This window comes from Amblyraja radiata, chromosome 7 (assembly GCF_010909765.2).
Source record: "Amblyraja radiata isolate CabotCenter1 chromosome 7, sAmbRad1.1.pri, whole genome shotgun sequence".
Lineage (NCBI taxonomy): Eukaryota > Metazoa > Chordata > Chondrichthyes > Rajiformes > Rajidae > Amblyraja > Amblyraja radiata.
The window spans coordinates 85,768,722-85,793,868 of record NC_045962.1 but is presented as its reverse complement, the minus strand read 5'-3'; the positions used below and the strand labels follow the sequence as shown (position 1 = coordinate 85,793,868).

Genomic DNA, 25,147 nt, shown 5'->3' with positions numbered 1-25,147 from the left:
ATTGACTTCTCCAATTTCTGGTAGTCCCTGCTTTCTCCCTCCTTCGCATCCCCCTTCTCCTACTGTCTCTGCCTCTTCCTTTCTTCTTCCCGTCCACCCACCCCACATCAGTCTGAAGAAGGGTCTTGACCTATTCCTTCGCTCCATAGATGCTGCCTTATCCGCTGAGTTTCTCCAGCATTTTTGTCTCCCGTCTTGTGTCTGGTCGATCCTATGCCACAATTCTGAACTCGAACACATCTGCTTCAACGCACCAGTGCAATCCCAGGGCCCTCTCCATAGGCATATTGTCATTGTCCAAGTCCAACTCCCTGGTCTCTTTGGCTCTATTTTCTAGTGGAATGGATGCTGATCCACTTTGACAGCATGAATTCTCCCATTTGGCAGTGGGAAGTCAGGTGTGTTGCCATTCGAACTGCTTCCTGTTCTGAAGGCATGGACTTTAAACAATCATCTCCATAGAAGTTGTTCTTTACTATGTTTGTCACCTCTGCTGGGAAATGAGCTTTGTTGTCTTCAGCAGTCTTCCAAAGTTTGCACAACCTGGTGGTGACACTGCTCCAAAAAGATGTACCTTCATCATTGTGCACCATCCTCTGGCCACCACAGGAACTGCAAATAGTCAATATGCTTTTCTGATATCTTGACCTGATGAAGATATTGAAACATAGCTTTGATATCAGCCAAAAGAGCAACCAGTTCCTTTGAAGATTGCACCAGTCAAAGACTCCCCTCAAGGTCCCTTTCCTTGAGTGATACACCCATGGTGTGGGATATACCAGATCTCTCCATCACTTTGATTAAGCTGATTCACTGGTACCATTTCAGCATAACAATTATCAATAATTTCTGTGAGGAAAGATGGATATTCATCATGAAATTTCTTATTCTTGCCAAATCTGTGTTTCAGGTTCTGGATGCTCTGCAATGCAACGGTTATTTGGCAAACTGACACTTTCTTGTTTGGAAGATAAGTCTAGACAATAGTGTCGGTCTATCATCTTTGCTGAGTGATTAATAATATCCAAGAACTTTACCTCTTTGGACATTTCTTCTGCTTCCTTGCTGGTTCTTTCACTGAAGTTGTGAATGTATTGCTTGACCAGTAGCTCCTCTCGGTTCACAATGGATATTCGATTGGCAGCAGCAGCGGGGCAGCCATTTTCTTCCCTGCTTTCGTTGTCTCTTCTCAGGGGATCAAAGATGACCAACCCCAGTAAGGTCCTCACGGCAAACGGTCCATCCCCTTGACTGTTAACAAACTCTCTTGGTTCCAATACCTTTGTACCATTTGTTCCAATGAGTAGGTCGATGCCAGAATCTATTTTAGGAATCTTGATATCCTTCAAGTAAGGCCATTGTTTCAGCTCTTCCTGGCTGGGAATGTTCAGATGAGAAACAGGCATGGTCTGATGTGTAAACACATCAGATAGTTGTATAAATCATCTTTGTCCAGATTAGATATTTCCAAATCTGAAATATGATGACTGATCACAGGCTTCTCCATTCATTGTATGCAAGAGAATCTTAGTCTTTTCCATCACAATCACAATACTTTATTAGCCAAGTATGTATTGCAACATACGAGGAATTTTATTTGCCAAGTCAGTCATACAAATAAAAAGCAACGGAACATACAAAACACATTTTAACATAAACATCAATCACAGAGATTCCTCCACATTCCTCTCTGTGATGGAAGGCGAAAAAAAGTTCAATCTCTTCCCTTAGCTCTCCCGCAGTCGGGGGCCTCGATCCCTCCGTTGATGGGATGATCTTGACTCCCGTAGCCGGTTGTGGGCTCTCCGCGTCGAGGCGGACCAGCCCCTGCATCGGGGTTGTCAGCTCCCCCGCGCCGGACAATCGAACCCTGCGTCGGGGCCGGTCGAACCTTCCGTGACATTGGAGCTCCCGACATCCACGGCCTCTCCCGAGACTGCGAGCTCCCGATGTAAAGTCCGCAGGCCGCGGTTGGAACTATCCCAGGCAAGGGATCGTCTCCGATGTAAGGCCACGCTCCGCCGTGGGGCCCAAAGTCAGACTGAGGAGGCCTCCAGCTTCATCGATGGTAGGCCACAGAGCGACTGGAGAATGAGATCTGAAAATTAATCGCATCTTCAGCAAGGTAAGAAACTGAAAAAAAGGTTTCCCCGACCCCTCCCCTTCCCCCTCCCCCCACATGAAACAAACTGGAGAATACACAAACTTTTAGCACACATTAAAAATTAACAAAAAGATCCTGTAATGTTCAGTCATCTCATCAAGCTTTCAGTGCAAAAGGTAGTTGAACTACCATGATCCAAAAATGCGTATGTTTGCTACACCGTGTCCCCCTTGCGGCTCTTTACCTGTATTGGTAAGATGGAGAAGATGCAGGTTTCATCACCGGCCCCAATATGCCCACACATCTTGGATGAGGAAACAGCATCACTCACAGTTGGCTTCTCATTCTGTTCTGTATGCTCCGGCTTCTCTGTGTTCTTTTGTTCAACATGAAATATTTCAGGATGATCTTGGTTGAACACGTCACAAGTCATACAGCTCTTGCAGTGTCTACTCATGTGTCCTTTCTTCAAACATCCAAAGCTTAAGAAGTCCATCTTATCTTTGTGTCCCTTCTTCCTGATCAGTAGACACCGCCCTAATGTGTGGCCACTTTTATTACAGAACAAACCAGAACCTTGAGTATTAGTGGTAAATACATTTCTTCTCATTTCACCTGTTGTCAGATTTACTTGCACTGCTGTTTCTACAGATATTACAGTTGTTGCAAAACTGCTTCCCTTTGGTCCTGATCTTTCTCTTGCTTTAGCAAAAGTAGAGACGTTGACGGTTGCAATTGGTCTAGCATCCTGAATGTTTCCAAAAAGTGGATCTGACTGTATCTTCACCTGCCTCTCCATGAAGTCTACCATTTCAGAAAATGTAGCTTGACGTCCATGCTCTTCCTGTAGCTGACATGCCCTGTCCCTCCACTTGTCTCTGAGCTCGTAAGGCAGTTTCAGAAGAATAGTCTTCATATTGGAAGCAACATTCATGAAGAAGGGTTTCGGCCCGAAACGTTGCCTATTTCCTTCGCTCCATAGATGCTGCTGCACCCGCTGAGTGTCTCCAGCATTTTTGTGTACCTTCATTTCCTCCATATTGGCGAGATGTTCCATAGCATTGCAATGACTTCTAAGAAACAGCGAGAACGCATGCAATGCCTTCAAATCCTCTTGCTTGATCACTGACCAAGCAAAGGCCTTGACCATATATGCATTGGCAATCTTATGTTTGTGACCAAAATATTCTCAAGCAAATCTTTTGCCTTTTGATAGTCCTCGTCTGGAGACTAATGTTGGCAACCGTGGACTAAGTCTTTTGGATACCCTCTTGTGTATTGCTCGAGAAAATGCAAGCAATTACTCTTCTCATTAGTTTTTCTTTCCACTGCTTTCTCAAATGCTGTAATGAAAACCTCGTACTGCAAAGGATCACATCATAACCAGGAATGTCTCGGTGGTAAAGTAGAAGAGAGGTTTTGTTGAGCATTCTGCTTCTTCATTAATTTCCAGATATCACGTTGGTTTGTATCATTCCGTGCAGGGAAGGTAGTACTAACATGCCCCGTCCATACCCCTGCTCATCTGAGCTCTAACAGGTGGCCTGAGAGCTGTTTGTTTTGGTCTAACAACCTGTTGCACATGTGTTTAAGAAGGAACTGCGGATGCTGGAAAATCGAAGGTACACAAAAATGCTGGAGAAACTCAGCGGGTGCAGCAGCATCTATGGAGCAAAGGAAATAGGCAACATTTTGGGCCGAAACCCTTCTTCAGACCTGTTGCACATGATCAGGCAAATATTTATCTGCCTGTAGATTTAATTTAGCTGATGTTTCCCTTTGAGCAGCTCATTTTCTCACACAAGAGCTCCTCCCGTGAGATACTCTAGAGCTGCTTCTTGACCCTTTGGCATCAAGTGCATTAAACCTTGCATCGGCTTGAGCTCTGTCTCTGTCCCATCTCTCTTTTAAAATATTTCCCTTGTGCCTCAACCTCAAGCTCAAGCTTGGCATTGGTTGCTGCCAGCACACTCACTTTTCCATTGCTCCTTTTGAGCCTCAAGCTTGTGCTTTTTCCTCATGGCGGCAGCCCGTTCCAAGAGAACAGCCCTATCTGCCTGAACTTCAATATGAGCAGAGACCCTTGAAGATCCACATGATGCAGAACCAGATTGGTGGCTTGATCTTTGCTTTGAAACATTTGAAATACTGTCTTCAGATCAAATTTCTTCAGATTCCACATCACTGTTGCATGGCACTTTCAACTATAGAGTGCGTAGTTTGCAGTCCAACTTCAGATAACCACCTTTCTACATCTTGTTTAAAACCCTTAAATGATTACATTTAGAATGACAAGGAAAAACCTTTTCACCCAGAGAGTTGTGAAACTCTCTGCCTTGAAAGGCAGTGGAGACTAATTCCCTGGATGCTTTCAAGAGAGTTAGATAGAGCTCTTAGCAGAGTCAGGGGATGGGGTGAGAAGGCAGGAACGTAGTACTGAATGTGGATGATCACAGTGAATGGCGGCGCTGGCTCGTAGGGCCGAATAGCCTACTCTTGCACCTATTGTCTATTGTCTTCTTGAAACCACTGATTTTGTCTTTCGGGCAGTGGTACTTTAACCAATGACTCGTGGTTTTCTCTGACTTCATTGCAGAGCTTGGTTAATTGAACCAGGTTAGATTGTACTTCATTCACATTCTCATCTGTTTTCATGAGCTCCTTCAGCTTTTCAATTAACTTGTTAGCTTGTTTACATATCGTGTTTCTTGACTTCTGATACCTTTCCATGAACAATACCTGGCCTTTGTCGGTGAGCTTAATGGTTCTTCTTTCTCTTCCAGAATCCTGTTCCACATCTCCCTCTTGTGGCTGAGCTTTAGACGTACTGGCTTTAAGACGTGTTGACATAAAGCCGTATGCTTACAGGCTGGAATTCAAAACAACTGAGCTGGAATTCAAAACAACAGATATCGTTGTGATTCTCAAGGTCACTTCTCAAACCTCCATAGTGACAGCCGTTTTCCAATGCAGCTTAATGCAGTACGTTCAGCTTCTCCAATAAAGTTTAATGCTGTACTACTCACTAATTCCCTGCGCGTAGGCTTCCGAAGTTTCCAATCTTCATTAGTCAGAAAAGTGCAGGTGGCAATCTTGTCCAGTAATCGGAATGGCGATATCAAGCTTATGAAATAAAACAATCCTTTGTTCCGTTTGAATGATTCACAAGCTCCATGTTTCACCATAGAGAATAGTTCTTACTTTAGCGTAATGGCAATTTCAAACTTTTCCAAAGTCCAACTCTCCGTGCCATTACTACACAGGCAGGTCGGAGTGAACTTACGCAGACGATAAAAAACCGGATCCTCCAGTCGTTAATTCCAGTTTAATTGATTCTATATTGAAATAGTTGTACAAACAAAGCGATGATTCATACCAGGCATTCCTTATTCTCATGCAAGCTGTAACTTTCTGTTCCCTCTCGTCTGGTCTGAACTGTGTACTCTCTCTCCCTTGCCTGGTCTGATCCGGTCACTCCCTCTCCAACTATGATATATGTAACGCCCATCTACGTATCAAATGCCCACCCCCAAGCGTTCAAAATAATACTGCTAGAAATACCTAGAGAAAATAATATAATATACCACCAATAACTAGCCTAAGCATGAATGGCTCCTTCACCTTGTATTTTGCAGTCTTGCGTTTTCCTGGCTTTTAATTAAATAAAGAGCATTCAATACACTCCTAAATGAAATATATTATCTCTGCTTCCATATCCCTCCCCAAAGGTAGGCAAATTGGCCACCAAATTGCAGATCTAAATCGACAATAGGAGTATCGGCAGGAGTAGGCCATTCGGTCCTTCGAGCCTGCACTGCCATTCAATGTGATCATGGCTGATCATCCCCAATCAGTACCCCTTTCCTGCCTTCTCTCCATATCCCCTATCTTTAGAGCTTTCTAGCTCTCTTGAAAGTATCCAGAGAACCGGCCATCACCCTCTGAGGCAGAAAATTACACAGACTGACAACTCTCTGTGTGAAAAAGTGTTTTCTAAATGGCTTGACCTTTATTCTTAAACTGTGGCCGCTGGTTCTGGACTCTCCCAACATCGGGAACATTTTTCCTGCCTTCAGCGTGTGTCCAAACCCTTAATAATCTTATGTGTAAATAAGATCCCCTCTCATCCTTCTAAAATCCAGAGTATTTTATCCAGAGCATCCGCTCCATTCTCTCAGCATATGACAGTCCTGCCATCCCGGGTATTAACCTTGTAAACCTACGTTGCACTCCCTCAATAGCAAGAATGACCTGCCGCAAATTAGGGGACCAAAACTGCACACAATACTCCAGGTGTGGTCTCACTAGGGCCCTATACAACTGCAGGAGGACCTCTTTGGTCCTATACTCAACTACTCTTGTTATGAAGGCCAACATGCCATTCCCTTTCTTTACTGCCTGCTGTACCTGCATGCTTACTTTCATTGACTGATGAACAAGGATCCCCAGATCCCGTTGTACTTCCCCTTTTCCCAATTTGACACCATTTGGATAATAATCTGCCTTCCTGTTTTTGCTACCAAAGTGGATAACCTCACATTTATCCACATTAAACTGTATCTGCCCACTCACCCAACCTGTCCAAGTCATCCTGCATTCTCATAGCATCCTCCTCACAGTTCACACTGCCACCCAGCTTTGTGTCATATGCAAATTTGATAATGTTACTTTGAATCCCTTAATCTAAATCATTGATGTATTGTAAATAGCTGCGGTCCCAGCAACGAGCCTTGCGGTACCCCACTAGTCACTGCCTGCCATTCTTAAAGGGACCCGTTAATCCCTACTGTTTCCTGTCTGCCAACCACTTCTCTATCCATTTCAGCACTCTTCCCCCAATACCATGTGCCCTAATTTGGCCCACTAATCTCCTCTGTGGTACCTTATCAAATGCTTTCTGAAAGTCCAGGTACACTACATCCACTGGCTCTCCCTTCTCCATTTTCCTAGTTGCATCCTCAAAAAATTCCAGAAGATTAGTCAAGCTTAATTTCCCCTTCGTAAATCCATGTTGACTAGGACCAATCCTGTTACTGCTATCCAAATGTGCCGCTAATTCATCTTTTATAATTGACTCCAGCAGCTTCCCCACCACTAATGTCAGGTTAACTGGTCTATAATTCCCTGTTTTCTTTCTCCCACCTTTCTTAAAAAGTGGGATAACATGAGCTACTCTCCAATCCACAGCAACTGATCCTGAATCTATAGAACATGGGAAAATTATCACCAATGCGACTACGATTTCTAGAGCCACTTCCTAAAGTAACCTAAGATTACCCTTCTCCCTCTCAAATTGTGGATTAAAATTTACCATATTATGGTCACTACCTCCTAATGGCTCCTTAACTTCAAATTCCCTTATCAAATCCGGTTCATTACACAACATTACCTTCTCCCTGGTAGGCTCCAATAAAGGTGCTCCAAGAATCTATCACAGAGGCACTCCACAAACTCCCTTTCTTGGCGTCCAGTACCAACCTGATTTTCCCAGTCTACGTACATGTTGAAATCTCCCATAACAACCGTAGCATTACCTTTACGACATGCCAATTTTAACTCTTGATTCAACCTATGTCCAGGCTACTGTTTGGGGGCCTGTAGTCTGTAGACAAGTCCCATTAGGGTCTTTTTACTCTTATAATTCCTTAGTTCCATCCATACTGACTCCACATCTCCTGTTTCAATGTCACCCCTTGCAAGGGACTGAATTTCATTCCTCACCAACAGAGCTACCCCACCCCCTCTGCCCGCCTGTGTCTTTTCGATAGGAGGTATACCCTTGAGCATTCAGTTTCCAGCCCTGGCCCTCTTGCAGCCATGTCTCTGTAATTCCCACAACATCATACTTGCCAATTTCTAACTGAGCCTCAAGCTCGTCCACTTTATTTCTTATACTTTCTTATAAATCAAATCTAAATTAGACTTGTTGTGCATGTCAGTGAGAAAATTGAGGGGAGGAGAGTTAATGGGAATGTGGAAAGAAATGGGCTTTTTGTAGGAGATGCGAAAAACTCGTGTTGGAATCTTGAGTAAAACACAAAGCGCTGGAGTAACTTTGCTGCCTGACCTATTGAGCTTTTTCAGCACTTTGGGATTAGTGTTGGCTTGAACTCGATGGGCTGAGCTTTATTACTCTGAATGACTGGAATTGTACATCTAGTTTGGTGATGGACCAGGCAATGAAACATTATTTGAATAGGAAGGAACTGCAGATGCTGGCTTACACCGAAAATAGACACAAAAGCCTGGAGTAACTCAACGGGTCAGGCAGCATCTCTGGAGAACAGGAATACATGACATTTCAGGTCGAGACCCTTCTTCGGACTCTGCGGATGGGGTGGAGAAAGGCACTGGTGAATGTGTTACAGTGGGCAATCCCCCTGATCCTATAGCCGACATCATTCTGCAGCCTTGACCTCAAGTTACAAATATAATCAACGGGGTGAAGACCTAAGTTTCATTCTCAAAAGTACAACAGTGCACTGGGTTTTTTCAAACTGGCAGTTAGTTTCGCTGTCCCCACAGTAACTATAGCCTAGGTTTTATTTGCATTTCACCAATTTTAGCTGAATGCAGGAAACTTTGCTAAACTTTAATAAAGAAACATGGGACTGCAGATATTAAGTTACACAGGACACAAAATGCTGAAGTAACTCAGCGGATCGGACAGCGTCTCTGGAGACCATGGAGAGATGACGTTTCAAGGCGAAATGTTCTCCAGAGATGTTGCCTGATCCGCTGAGTTACTCCAACACTTTGTCCTTTTGTGAATTTTATATTTGGAAAGTGAAGACATTTTCTGGGTGGCATTGAAGTGTGTCTTGCAGGGTGTAAATTTTGCATTTACTCTCCCTGTTTACTGAGAGGTTTTCTTGGCAGCATATTTACTCATTTATAGCATGTGAGTGTTGTAGAGACACGGGTGTTTAATTGTCATATGTAATAGTAAGATTAAACGAGAACTTACCAGTTTGAAGTTTGATCTTGATTTTATGAGGAGTTACGATGAGCGATTACGTGAAGAAGGGCCGTCCGTCTGCGTGATCGTCAATCTTCAAAGCAGCGGTGTTAAATCACAGATAAAAAGAAGACCTGAGAATAGTAAGATTGTGAAGAAACTAGAACTTCCATATGACCTTGATAGTATGAGGGTGGGAGTGGTGGGCACGTAATCGCTCATCGTAACTTCAAGATCCTCATAAAATCAAGATCAAACTTCAAACTGGTAAGTTCTCGTTTAATCTTACTATTTTACTTAGGAGTCACGTGAGTGACTACGTGAAGATTTCAAAGCTCTGATTTTACGCCGGTTACGAATCCAACGTCACACACTGAATGGATTGACCATGGATGCGTGTAATCATTAAAGCGTTCAGACATTACGTAGTTAAGTAAAGAAACTGATGCTTTAAATGAAAGAAAAGTTTAAAAAAAGTTACCCCTCCCAACCTTGGGGGGGAAACTAAGGGACAGAACTTAAAATGGTACGTGCAAACACCCCCAGTCCGGTTATGGGTTTGTTATAAAACCGGTGGACCGTTATTTCATTCGTCCATCCTGCAGCCACTAGGATGTCGTCAAGGGGCACGTCCATAGCTCTTGCTGCCGACGTAGATGCAGCCCTGGTGGAGTGAGATTTAACCATATAAATGTTTACTCCTGCTACTGCCATTACCTCTTTTGACCATCGAGATGGTTTGAGTTGACACCTTTTGGTGTGGTTTTTTTATGGCTGATGAGGACCGATTGTTCTGAGCCTCTGAGGTTCTCTGTAACTCTCTGATAGTGGTGTTAGTATGTTACCACCCACACAACCGTTGGTCCTCTGGATATGCCAAGAACTGGATCTCCATCCCTGGCATTCCTGGCCTGCTCTGTTTTATCAGGTTCCTGATTAGGAATGTTATGTTGTTCATATTGGTGGTCATGTAGTCCAACCGTAGCTTTTGCAGTGTCTGGACTCTTTGTCAGCATACCACCTTCAGGGTTAGTTATAGGCGGTCCCCACTGTCAAAGTAGGGTTTGTACCACGCTCACATCCCATGTGTCAGTGTACCTTGGCCTTGGAGGTCTTAAATTGTAAATTCCCTTCATGAATTTTGTTGTAAAGTGGTGCGTTCCTATCGAACTGTGCCCTGCTTCCGACATCAGATTGGAGGAGAGTGCGCCTCTGGCACTATAGATGCACTATAACTTAGTTTATAGTTATAGTACAATTGATAGGAACTCCAAGACATCCGTTATCCGAACTGTGTTGTATTTGATCGGACAGTCCTATGCCTTGAAATGGCCTCCTCAGAATCTGCAGACCAACAAGTTATACGTTCATGTAGTGGATGATTGTTCCCTGTAACTGGGTTCACTAGGAGGTCCCTGCTCTTGGGTACAGCCATTACTGGCTGGACTATAATTCCCAAAATTTTTGGGGACCAGGCTTGAGTAGGCCAATCTGGCACTACCAATATGCCTGTGGCTTAGTCTTGCTTGATTTTTGTCAAGCAACGATTTGTGAGACAAATTGGCGGAAAGCATACATAAACATTCCTCCCCAATTGAGGGAGAAAGCATCCACTGCCTTGCTCCTGGATCCAGCTCGCAGGACACGTATCAGGGTAACTAATGGTTAGTCTAGATGCAAACGGATCAACATCTGGTATGCCAAATCGCGTAGTTATTTTGTTAAATACTGTCTGATTCAACATCCATTCTGTGTTATTAAACATTCGTGATCCAGCATCTGTCACCGTGTTATATCTACCTCGTAGATTTCCCAAATATTCCTCTCGATACACCAGTGCCAAATGAGGTTCGACAATCTGTCGTAAGATACAGATTTTACACCACCCTTGTTAATGGATATATGCCACCGCAGTGGTGTTATCAATCTGAATTTGAACAAGCACCGGTTGCATATCACTACAGAGAACCTTGAGTCCATATTGTGCCCCCAACAATTCTGGGTAATTGATTCCATGTGTTGAGGAATTACAGACTCCTGCTCATTCCATCTGCCCCCACAGCTTTAGACTGTGTTGGTGTGTCCCCATCCTTAGCCGCTTGCATAGGTCTGAAGAAACCTCGATGGCTTTCGAGCAAAATTTCCCTGAGCTGTCTCCCATTCGTTATCCACTATAGTTATTCAACAATGGCCTCAAATCCATAGTTTGCCAATTCGGCCTGTATGTAATCTGAGTGTTCGTTCCTTTGCTTGCTGTAAGTTCTGGTAATGCAAAGGCCCGTACTGCTGGGAATGCAGCTACTATTTGCCAATTACACTCGCTGTTTGCCTGATAGATGGCTAGAATTTGACTATCAGGTCATTGCAGGCTTAATTAATATTGTTGTTTGCCCCCTAGGCAAAGTCACCAACATATTTACTGTTTTTGATAGTAAATTCTAGGTTATCAATTACCCTTGTAGGTGTCAATTTTGATTTAACTGGATGGATGAGGTAACCAATTCTTTCAAACAGGGTTTTGGTTTGCTTGACTGATGCTTCTGCCAATTCTTGGTGACTCCAAAATGAAAATGTCCTCCAAATATGCCATTACTATGTGGTTTTGAGACCTTTGTAGTCCCAGAATTGGTTTCCGTAGTTTGGTCAATAGTCTAGGAGCTGATGTCAACCCATTTGGCAGAGCCATGCCATCCAGTTAAACTTCAAATATCTCCTGTTCTTAATGAAAAGACACTGAATAATATGCATCTTTGAGGTCAATTCATGCCATGTGACCATTTTATAGGAAGCTCCTATAAAACAGTAGTTAGACCGTAACAAAAAATTGCTGTTTCTAAAAGCCTGTACAGGTACTGCACAAATGAGTTAAACCTGGATGAAGTGACATCCTCCATCTGTCACCTGCCCAAAATACTGGGCCTGCCTTGAAGACAATTCCGGTCCGAGTTCCAAGTCTGCTTGGAACCTATGTATGTTGTGCAGTAAAAAATAATCACATGTTGTTATCTGTTTTTTAAAACCAGATCTGAAATTCATGTTATTGTCATTTTGAACAAAAACACAAGAGTAAAATTACCAACATGTAACTGGTCCACAATCCCTTGTTTCAGTAAACCCAGACCCACCTACCTCCATGGCTACCGATGGTCTTGTGGTAAGCCCAAAGGCCCCTGATGCGGGTTCCTTTTCTCTCCTTGATTGGGAGTTGGACTGGTAGGAAGTGTGGATTACATGTTTCTCCTGACCTCTGCTTGGGTCTTGGTCTGAAAGCCTTATCATACTGAGCCTGCCTTGTCGGACAATTCTGGCCATAATTCTGAGTCTGCCTTGAAAGACGACTCTGATCATATTTCCGTGCCCAGCTTTCAAGCTACCACCGGCTTCAGTGAACTGCTTACCCCCTATGGAGGTGTGGGGTGTGTTGTCGCCTACTGATGAAGTTTGCTTGTCATTGGTACCTTGATTGGTCCGACAGCTTTTGCTTCCTTCTTCGGGTCTTACCTGAAGAGAGGATTTGGCGGCTGGTTTCTCCAAAGTCACCCTGATAGCGCTGTTCCCTTGCCGGCATTTGTGCGGATATTCTGCCAACTGCTGTCTCTTGAGGCCATATGCATGTGCTTCAGTATGTTCATACTTTAATTCGAGATCAGTTACCTACTGATCTCGAAACCAAATTTCGTTTGAACGTTATGTGAGGTTCAAATGAGAAATAAATGGTATTGTATAGTATTGTAATTCGAGATCAGTTACCTACTGATCACTCACACTCCCCTCCATTGAGAGTGAGATTTGTAGGTAGCCCTGAAAACAGGTGCTGCCGCAGGCCCCTAAGGATACCTGCGCTGACATGGCCCGTCCAGCGGGCCTAAATGAGATTCTTGCTTTGGGTCAGACTGAAACTGATCGTGAATGCTCCTCTCCTCAGAGCAGGAGACATTTTCTAGATCTCTATCCAGGGAAGCACTCAGTGGAACCTGGATGATTGCAGAAGTATTTCTTTTCTTTTGTGCTTATTATTTATTTTATGTAAAGCTCTTTGGTGCAAGTTAACTTAAACAGTGCTATATAAGTAAAAGTTACTTACTTACTTCCTTCTGCTTGTCCCTGGGAAGGTTTCCCCCCCCCTGCTTTTGTACTCTGATTCAGAGTGGTTTCTTCCATATGTACTTCCCCCTCCAATGGGGAAGACATTGGGTTGCCCCATTATGCGAGGCTCCCGGTACTGCCCAAAGATTATAGAGGAGCCTCTGCTATAAGATCTTTGGTACTGCCTGTTGCTGTAGGCCCGGGCTGACACAGCTCTCTCCTTAGAGCAGGTCATTGTCGGAGCAACTTCTCCAAAAAGTTGCTTCTATGTGGGAGAGTCGTCCTAAGATGCTCTCCGTTGATGGAGGGTATCCCTTTCCCTCCCCGGACTCTTCTGAGTCAACGGGTTGTTTGACTTGCGGGTGGATTTTCCCATACTGCAGGACCACCAACGGCGCTCTCCTCCTGCAACAAGTCTCCTGCCAGTTCACAGCTGCCGGCGCTAAATGTCGGGAAACACCGTTGCCCGCTACTGGGAAATGTTGCGGTCTTCGGCAGCCGACTTCCCCGCGGACCGTCTCCTCGACATCTGGGCCCTGAAACTACAAAAAGTTTCAAGCCCGAAAGAATGCAGGTAAGTGATTCAACTTTCCTTACCTGCCCATCCTAACGGCCTGGGAGGACGCAGTGCCTCTGCCAGTCCGTCGCGCGTTGCGTTCAGATGTAATGACGCGCACGCAGACGGACGGCCCTTCTTCACGTAGTCATTCACGTGACTCCGAAGTAAAATTGGGGGTTCAGTATTGATGTGGATAAAGAACTGGCTGGAAAACAGGAAACAAAGAGTAGGAGTAAATGGGTCCTTTTCAGAATGGCAGGCAGTGACTAGTGAGGTACCGCAAGGCTCAGTGCTGGGACCCCAGCTATTTACAATATATATTAATGATTTGGACGAGGGAATTGAATGCAACATCTCCAAGTTTGCGGATGACACGAAGCTGGGGGTGACTTGGATAGGTTGGGAGGGTTGGCAAATGCATGGCAGATGCGGTATAAAACACACACACACACACTCACACTCACACTCACACTCACACACGTCCGGCAGGTACACGGTGCGGGCCGAGACCAGGAGCAGGGCGAAAGAATGACATCAAAGGGGTCATGGCAGCTAACGAAAAAGTATGGAAATGGCACAGGGGAAATTTAAAAGAAACACCCGAAGGAAATAGATGTTTCACAAAAAAAAGGGGCGCCGGCGATCGCTCCGTGTCCATGTCGGAGGGGGGTGGGTAGCTTGAGTGGGTGCAGGATTTTCTGGAGCTCCTTCCTAATGGCAATATTTTGTATGTTCAAAGTTAATAAGGAAGACTAGGCAGGAATATCAAAATGATCACCTGCAGCAAAGATGACGCGTGGTATTTGGTAAAATAATAGCAATATGAAGACGCCATGACCAAAGCAAAGATACTAGAGTGGAGACGGAAGCCGGTTACGGAAATGGCGCTATGACCCATGACCTACTACGGCTTTTTCGTCGAGTGGGCTATCTTGCTCCGCTATAGTGTCTTTGGTCAGGTGGTCAATCGCTGTGGTGGATCGAGCACTGTCCACTACTTTGTTTGTGATCTCCTTTGTTCGTGGGCGTTTTGAGTTGCTGAACTAGGCAATCGGACCGTATGCTCTCTACCGTACACCTGTAGAAATTCAAGAGTATTTGTCAGCATACGAAATCTCGATCTTCTAAGGAAGAAGAGGCATTGATGGACTTTTTAAAATAATTGCTGATAATGTGCTGGGTCCAGTACAGATCTTTAGAGATATGCATGCCCATGAACTTGAAGTTGTTGACCCTCTTCACCACCGACTGAAGACAGTTTAAAGGATCCTCGCCCTTCCTCTTCTAAAGTCAACAATCAGCTCCTTGGTGTTATGAGCAGTTTTTAGCAAAGGAGATCGGGATTTGATGTTTTATACTCTCCAGCCGTCCTAGTGATGAATAAGTTACCAGTTATACTATTTAATATTAAATGTTTAAAATAATATTCAAGTGTGTATTCCTTGGCTCTGAGGCTTTAGTTGGATAGTTCAGCTTTGGCTATGTAGTCTGATTCTCCTGAATGATTTGTACACAGTGGGTTTAGTGCTGGTACCCTAGATACAGAGTTTATGCCACCTAATGTTGGAACATTTGAAAACAAAACTCCATCTAGCCTCTTGCAAAATTTCATCAGACTGCCACTGATTTTTTTAGCAATTGTGTTTTGATTCTCCTGTTTGTGGAGTGATTTTGCAGAATGCAAAGGCTGACTGGTACTTTGTTGTAAACCTGAGTCTGTGATGACTGGGTGGGGTACAGAATATAGGAGCAAGACGTTACGAACCTGTTCACTTCTTGACAAAAGAGGAAATCACTTGGACCTGTTGCCAGTCTGAGAGTGCTATTGTGTGTCTATTTGGGTCAGGTTTGTTTGCACACTCTATCTACACCCTTGATCGGCCCATTCCAGACTGCAGGAGTACGTGTGGAGGGACACACTGAAGCTTGGTGCAGCCAATGCTGAGGCTCTGTGGGGTCCACAGCCTAGGGTCCTTCCGCTGCTGCTTATTGGGGGGCAGGGTCTGGTGGAGATGCCCCTCAAACAAGGGAAGGGGTATCACCCCACAAGGATGCCTGGTATAATGAACGTTTTGTGAGCACTACCAAATATAACGCTAATGGGTTTCGGCCCGAAACGTTGCCTATTTCCTTCGCTCCATAGATGCTGCCGCACCCGCTGTGTTTCCCCAGCATTTTTGTCTATAACGCTAACAAATGCATGTATAGCTGCTGAGAAAGTCGGAAGAGCTTTTGATTGGTTCTTGTTTTATCTTAGTTTTAGAGATACAATGCGAAACAAGTCCTTCGGCTCACTGCGTCCGTGCCAGCCAGCGATTTTTATTTTTATTTTTTTCCCCCGTACACCTGCACTATCCTACACATTAGGGATAATTTACAAAAAGCTGGGTTAACTCAGCGGGTCAGACAGCATCCCTGGACAAAAACAATAGATGACATTTCGGGTTGGGACCCTTCTTCAGACTGAGAGTCAGAGGAAAGGGAAACGAGAGATATACAGAAAAATAGAAAATAGGTGCAGGCGTAGGCCATTCGACCCTTCGAGCCAGCATCACCTTTCAATATGATCTTGGCTGATCATCCAAAATCAGTACCCATTCCCGCTTTTTCCCCATATCCCTTGATTCCGTTAGTCCTAAGAACTAAGAGAGAGATATAGAACAAATGACTGAAAGATGTAAAAGGTAATGATGATAAAGGAAACAGGCCATTGTTATCTGTGCTCGGTGAGAACGAGTACGACAATGAAACTCAGCAGGACAATTTTGAAGTTGGTACGACTTGGGTGGGGGAGGGATGGAGAGAGAGAGGTGGGATGCAAGGGTTACTTGAAGTTAGAGATGTCAATATTCATACCACTGGATTGTAAGCGGCCCAAGCAAAATATGAGACGCTGTTCCTCCAATTATTGGATGATCAGCCATGATCATATTGAATGGCGGTGCAGGCTCGAAGGGCCGAATGGCCTACTCCTGCACCTATTTTCTATGTTTCTATGTAATTAGCGTTTGGAGGACAGAAATGTCAGTGTGGGACTTCCGGTGGCGCTATGGAGGCTTGAGTCCAGCGCCAACTAGCTCCGTGCCGAAGAAATTTAAAACGGGAGAAAATCGGGTCTTACCTGCAGCGATCGCGATCTGAACGGCTGCCTGCGTGACGTCATCAGGCGCGCGACTTTAAGATATGTCGTCGGTACAACATACCCCCCCCCGTGGGACAAAAAAAGCCGGTAAAGGGAGACCGCAGAAGGAAGAGGAAGGCCTTACAGAGGCCTCGACCTCAGTTACAACAACGGCCCAGGAAGACCCTTCGAAGAAAGCGAAACCGAAAAAGTCTGAAATGGAGGAGCTTAAAATTTTTCTCTCTGCAGAAATGAAAACTTTTGGAGAGAAGTTTGGAGAGAAGTTTAAAGAGGAACTTGACTCTTTTAAGGTAGATTTTAAAGCAGAAATGCTTTCTACCGTTAAACAAATGCTGGAAATCTGGAAGAAGACGAGGGAGGAAGAGATCAAGGATCAGATGGAAGTGCTGGAAACCAGGCTTGTTTCGGTGGAAACGAAGGTGGACCCCATTTATCACATACTTGATCAGCATAGAACAGTGATAACCGAACTTGAGAATTCGGTGACGACAAGTGTGGAAACAGTAAGTCGACTCCTTATTGAAAATCAACGCCTCTCCGATATGGTGATCAAATTAAATGATAAGTGTATTGATTTGGAGGGGCGTCAAAGACGTAAGAATCTAAGAATTGTAGGGGTGAAAGAAGGAAGTGAGAAGGAAATGGGTACGCGGGATTTTGTGGCAGACCTACTACAAAAAGCCTTAAAATTGGATCACAAACCTTCACTCGGTCGAGCTCATAGAGCGCAGGGACGTCGTATACAAGATGATGGCCGTCCAAGACAAATTATCGTAAAGGTACAATTGGATCATGAATTTGATGATTTAATGAAGAAAATTGTTCGAGGTGGACAGCTCCTTTTTGAAGGTGCGAGATTCAGTATTTATCGAGATTATCCGGCAGAAGTCTTCAAGAAAAGAGCGCTGTTCACTGAGACAAAGAGAATACTGAAGGAGGTACCTGATCTGAAATACAGTTTGTTTTACCCCGCAAGACTAAGAGTCTTCTACAAGTCCAAGGAGCACTTTTTTACAGACCATGAAAAAGCACTGGAATATGCCAAAAAAGTCAATAACACGACCACAGACGGAAGAATTTACATTACCCCTTAGGAGTCAAGCCAGATCTAAAAGGACCTTTAAAGTTCTTTTAAGAGCTTTAAGGACATTCGGAAACCGAAATGGACGGAGGACATTGGATAAAACCGTGATCTTTGTATTTTTGTTTATTAATCAATATTATTATCTGTATATTCATGCCTAACTATATATGTAACAACTAATACTTATTAAATATCTATATTACCACTAAAATTATTAACATTAACATTTCTCATAAAAATTTAATACTGTATATGATTGATAACAATGATTAATAATTAATAGTCTTTGATTAACGTAGAAATGAATTACATACTTATATTATATAGGAAGATATGCAAGAGGTAAATTAGATTACGTCATTAAAAAAGTTTAACGGTTTTTCTCTTTATTTTTCGATTTAAAATTAAAATTATAGATTTAGCGAAAAAATTAATATGATATGTGAGAATAATAACGTTGGGAATTTTTGCTATTTTTGAACTTTTCTGCAGGGTCACGTGTTTGTGTATGTATGCATATGGGTATATATGTATATATATGTATATGTATATATATATATATATGTGTGCATATTGTGTGTGTGTACGTATGGATATGTAAATAAGTTTGTAACTCCCAAAGAAGTTATTTGAATGTTAGAAATAATCTTTTTTTTCTTCGGGCACGGAGCTGGAAATTTTTTTTTTACAAAGGCTACGGAAGTCTTTAGAATTCTAGCCACGTTAGTGTGGCTATCACTAACTACACTAATTGTAGATGTAGTTCTTTCTCTTTCACCCTATACTAACCAACTCTATCACTTTTTTCACTTTAAATATTTTTATAATTTAATGTTAGAATGGAAAAATAAGACTAATACAAGGAGATGTGTTCGGAAGAGCGATGTATATGATTTCAAATTCATCTATTTGAGGTTCGGGAGCAGGGTCAGGTTCTATGTGTTGTGCCTTCTGCTCGGTTATAGACCACCTTAGAAACAATATGCAAGATGTTAATATGATAAGAGGGGGTCAGGGAATAACATTTTGTAGTTGGAATGTCAAGGGAATTAATGAACCAATTAAGAGAGGTAAAGTTTTGGCGCATCTAAATTTAATCAAAACAGATATAATATTTCTACAAGAAACACACCTTAAAAAGGAATCCCAACATAGACTTAAAGCTAAGTGGATCGCTGAATCATATCATTCCTCCTTTTCCCACAAGTCCAGAGGAGTTGCAATACTAATTCGTAAAGGAATACCTTTTAAGAACTCTTCAACAATAGTGGATATTGATGGTAGATATATTATATTAGTTGGAGAGTTAAATGGAGAAAAAGTGATTCTTCTTAATGTTTATGGGCCTAATTTTGATAACCCCAAGTTTTTTAATAAAACATTTAATAAAATTCCTGAATTTACACAATATAAATTAATAATTGGAGGAGACTTCAATTGTACACTAGATCCATACTTAGACAGATCATCAAGGCAAAAAAAAGTAAAATCTCAATCAAGTGTATTTCTAAATTCATTTATTAATACCACTAATATTAAGGATATCTGGAGAATAGAAAACCCAACGGGACGGGAATATTCATTTTACTCACCAGTACACAAAACATACTCAAGAATAGATTATTTTTTAGTTGACTCTACGTTTATCCCATTTATTTATAATTCAAAATACCATAACATTATAATCTCAGATCACGCACCTGTAACATTCATGATTAAATTAAATGGAATGTCCGAGAAACAAGCATATTGGAGATTTAACCCACAAATTTTGAACGAAAGATCATGCCAGGAATATATTATTAAACAGATTCAAATATTTTTTGAGGTAAATGACAACCCTGAAACACCTACTTCTCTTATGTGGGAAACGTTTAAAGCGTATGTTCGAGGTACATTAATTTCTGCTCAAGCATTTTATAATAAAGAGAACAGGATTAAGCAACAAACATTAGAAATTGAAATCAAGCAACTAGATATAGAAAATGCGAGAATGCCATCTACTTTAAAACATAATAAAATTGCTGTATTGAAATATAAATTAAATAAAATGTATTCAGAACAAGTAATAAAACTTTATCAAAAAACCAAACAACTACATTTTGAATTTGGAGACAAACCACAAAAATTATTAGCACGTCAGTTACGAAAAATGGAAGGGGAAAAAACAATTCATAAAATTAGAACAGAGACAGGAGAATTATTAAAAATGCCCAAGGATATAAATGATAGATTTCTCCAATACTATCATAACCTTTATTCAACTAAAACCGTAGCACAATCAGAAGGAATAGCAGATTTTTTAATAAAATGTAATTTAAAAGGTTTAGATTCAAACGATAGAGAATTATTAGAAAGGGAGATTACGATAAAGGATATTGAGGAGTCTATTGGCTCTTTAAAAAATGGTAAAGCAGTAGGACCAGATGGTTTAGGTTCCGAATTTTATAAAAAATTTTATGATTTGCTTAGCCCACGTTTACAAAGACTGTATGAGGATATCTATACTCAACAGAAACTTCCAGACACGTTAAATGAATCAATAATAACACTTATTCCTAAAGCTGATAAAGATCTGGAAGACCCGGGATCATACAGAGCAATTGCACTTTTAAATACAGATCAGAAAATTTTAACTAAAATACTAGCGCATAGATTAGGTACAGTGATGAATAAATTAATACACCCTGACCAAACAGGCTTTATTCAGAAACGATACTCATATTATAATCTAAGAAGATTATTTAATATTATATATTCTAAGAGAATTATTAATGAAGATCTAGCAATAATTTCACTTGACGCTGAAAAAGCATTTGATCAGGTCGAATGGCCTTATTTATTTTCGGTGATGGAAAATATGCAGCTAGGGGAGAAATTCTGTACATGGATAAAACTGTTATATACAAATCCCACGGCTAGAATATTTACAAACCAAAGGTTGTCACCTAAATTTAGCCTATCTAGAGGTTGTAGACAAGGATGCCCATTATCTCCATTATTATTTGCGCTTGCTATTGAGCCACTGGCAGAAAGAGTTAGGGGGCATCCGGAAATACATGGGTATAACACAAAGGACACAGTGAATAAAATTTCTCTATACGCAGATGATGTATTAATTTACATTACAAAACCAGAAATTAGTATTCCAAACTTATTAAAGCTAATAACCCAATTTGGTTCACTTTCAGGATACAGAATAAATTGGAATAAAAGTGAAATTATGCCAATAAGGGAACATAACAAACAGATAATACAACAATTTCCATTTAAAATAGTAAATGAAAAATTTAAATATCTAGGTATTTATGTAACTAAGATATATACATCATTATTTAAAGCAAATTTCCCCCCATTACTGAACAAACTACATAAGAATATTCAATACTGGAAAACACTTCCTATCTCAATGGTAGGCAAAATCAATGCCATAAAAATGATTTTTTTACCGCAAATACTATATCTTTTTCAGACAATTCCGATATATCTGGCAAAAAACTTTTTTAAAAAATTGGACTCTATTGTTAATGATTTTATCTGGGATTATAAGAATCATAGGATAAACAAAAGACACTTGTGTAAATCAAAAATAAATGGAGGCTTGGTTTTACCCAATTTTTTGTTTTATTTCTGGGCAGTTAACATTAAAAATATGAATTTCTGGTTGGAAGAAATAGATCATCAACCAGACTGGTTAAAAATGGAAAAGGAAGATTGTTTACCTTTTGATATCGGTTCGATATTATTTGCTACGTCTAAATTAAACAAAAAAATTTATAGGGAAAACCCTATAATATTTAGTGCTATACGAATCTGGAAACAATTAAAAAAGACATTAAAATTAGATAATTTATCACTTTTTCTTCCAATTGTGAATAATCCTTTGTTTAAGCCTTCATGGTTGGACGGGGGTTTTACACAATGGAAGAATTATGGAATTAAAAATATGGGACAACTTTACAAGGAAGGTACTTTTCTGACATTTCAGGAATTGCAACAGACTTATGGACTTCGAGGAAATGATTATTTCAGATATCTTCAACTTAGAGATTATGTAAAATCGAACTCCCAAAATTTTCGAATTAGAAATTCAGAAATTCTTGATGAATGTTGGAACAAACATCCTAATACAGAAAAATTAATATCTTATATATACAATATTTTATTAGACAGTGACATTCCCTCGACGGACTTACACAGACAAACATGGGAAAAAGAATTAAATCAAGTAATAACGAAAGATACTTGGGAAGAAAGTTTGCAACACATACATCAGTGTTCATTAAACGCCAGACATTCTCTAATACAATTTAAAGTAATACATAGGTTACATTATTCAAAAACAAAACTACATAAAATTTTTCAACATATCTCACCTATATGTGATAAATGTCAACATTTAGAAGCTACATTATCTCATATGTTTGCAAACTGTATAAAAATAAAAAAATTCTGGGTAAATATTTTTAGTATAATATCTAAAGTAACCAGCATACAATTGGACCCAGATCCAAAATTAATAATACTCGGAATATTAGAATTAAATCAAACACTTAGAACAACACAAAGAAACTTTATTGATTATAGTTTAATAACAGGAAAAAAATTAATTCTAAAATTTTGGAAAGGCCCTACGGCCCCCACAATCAAAATGTGGATTATAGAAATGACGGAGACCTTAAACGTGGAAAGAATCAGATTTTCCCTGTTGGATAAACAGGAATCATTCGTTGGAACATGGTCTCCTTTTATTGATTACTTAAAGGGTCAGAATGGTTCAGCACAGGAACCTGACTAGCACGCGGGCTAAAGAATGGATGAAATATTATACTCTGAAATGTACGAATATATCTCGAATGAAGTCTTTTTTATTTTAACAAATTTTTCCATTCTTCTTTAACTACCTTTTTTTTTTTTGTTTTTTTTTGTTTGTTGTTTTTGTTTTTTGTTTTTCTTCTCTTTCTTTTCTTTCTTTACTTCAACTATCTCTTTAGTTCTATCTAGTTTAAAAAAAAAAAAAGGTAAAAAGTATTGGAGACAATGTAATAATTATTGACATGTAATGATGTATTTTGGTTATGTACCTATCTCCAATAAAAAATATTTTCAAAAAAAAAAAAAAAAAAAAAAAAGAAATGTCAGTGTGGGAAGGGGAAGTAAAGTGTTTGGCACCAGGAGATTGGGTAGGCCTAGGCGGACTGAGCGAAGGTGTTCTGCGAAATGATCGCCGAGTCTACGTTTGGTATCTCCTCCGTGGGAGGTGGTTGAGGCAAGGATTATAGCAACTTTTAAGAAGCAATTAGACAGGTACATGGATAAGACAGATTTAGAGGGATACGAGCCAAATGCAGACAGGTGGGACTAGTGCCAATAGTACATGTTGGTGGGTGTAGCCAAGTAAGGCTGAAGGACCTGTTTCCACACTGTATGATTCTATCTGAGAGGAATGTGGGAACGTGGAGGGCCCAAACGCTGCCAGCTACGGGAGTCAACGGGGGCTCGAGGCCCCCGACCAAGGAAGAACACGGGAAGGACTTGAACTTTATTTCGCCTTCCATCACAGTGAGAAATGTGTAGGAATCACTGTGGTGGAGGTTCATGTTAAAATGTTTTTTTTGAGTCTGTTGCTTTTAACTGTATGACTGACCTGGCCAGTGAAATTCCTCGTAGGTTGCCAAACATACTTGGCGAATAAAATCTGATTCTGATTCTAGGGTTTATTCCTTTTGTAATATTTCATCCCAAGGAGCCCAGCTATCTTGGCCCTTGAGGTTGGCCAACTTTTTGGTATATGGATGTGGCATCAGGCATGAGTTCCTCGCAGGTTACAAAGCTTTGTTTCCCGTCAGGAAGTCAATGCCTTCCATCATTGTAGGTAGACAAAAGTGCTGGTGAAACACAGCGGGTGCAGCAGCAGCATCTATGGAGCGAAGGAAATGGGCAACTTTTCGGCCCGAAACGTTGCCTATTTCCTTCTCTCCATAGATGCTGCTGCACCTACTGAGTTTCTCCAGCACTTTTGTCTACCTTCGATTTTCTAGCATCTGCAGTTTCTTCTTAAACGCCTTCCATCATTGTGCTGGGCCGCACAGTGGTGCAGCACCTGGGACCCTGGCTTGATCCTGAATATGGCTGCTGTCTGTGCAGAGTTTGTACGTACTCCCTGTGACCAATGTGAATTTTCTTCAGGTGCTCTGGTTTCCTCCCACCCTCCAAATGCGTGCAAGTTTGCAGGCTAATTCAGAAATATTGTAAATTGTCCCTAGTGTGTAGGAGAGTGTTAATGTATGGGGTTGCTGCTGGTTGGCGAGCACTCAGGCCGAAGGGGCTGCTCTGCTCGGTATCTCAAAAGCCTAAATTAAAGATTGATATCCAGACTGTATAACATGATAGGATCTTTCATGATTGTGCAACGGGTTCTGTTTTGTGTTCCAGACGATTTCAAGCCCGCGTCCATTGACACTGCATGCGAAGGAGATCTTGAAGTGGGCAAAGGGGAACAAATCACAATCACCTTACCAAATATACAGGTAAGGATTTGATTGCATCCTATTTGAGTCCATCACTTAGCAAGGTATATTATGGGCCAAAAACAGGCCGGTGGGACGTGTAGTTGTGACATGTTGGTCTGCAAGGTCATTGGGCTGAAGAGCCTGGGAAGCCATGCGTCCCAAACATTATGGTGCCCTGAAATGGGAGGACTATGTATAAACACTGCTGTAATTTCTACATGGTGAAACCAAAATGTATAAAAATGGCCTTTATTAAAATCTGACAATGTGCACTTCCCCTTCATCCATTTTACTTGTCACATCCTCAAAAAATTCCAGAAGATTAGTCAAACATGATTTCCCTTTCATAAATCCATGTTGACCTGGACTAATCCTTTTATTGCTATCCAAATGTCCCATTATTACATAGAAACATAGAAAATAGGTGCAGGAGTAGGCCATTCGGCTCTTCGAGCCTGCACCGCCAATCAATATGATCATGGCTGATCATCCAACTCAGTATCCTGTACCTGCCTTCTCTCCATGCCCCCTGATCCTTTTACCCACAAGGGCCACATCTAACTCCCTCTTAAATATAGCCAATGAACTGGCCTCAACTACCTTCTGTGGCAGAGAGTTCCAGAGACTCACCACTCTGCGTGAAAAATGTTTTTCTCATCTCAATCCTAAAGGATTTCCCCTTTATCCTTAAATTGTGACTCC

The 25,147-nt window shown here is 41.4% G+C and overlaps 1 protein-coding gene across 1 annotated transcript in view; it reads left to right on the top strand.

Moving 5' to 3' along the window:
• Positions 1 to 25,147, top strand: part of eaf2 (ELL associated factor 2) — a 51,154-nt gene that overhangs the window by 5,670 nt on the left and 20,337 nt on the right. The window contains exon 3 of the mRNA XM_033024893.1: positions 24,369 to 24,463. Within this exon, the coding sequence (XP_032880784.1) occupies positions 24,369 to 24,463 (95 nt within the window). The remainder of the gene's footprint in view (positions 1 to 24,368; positions 24,464 to 25,147) is intronic.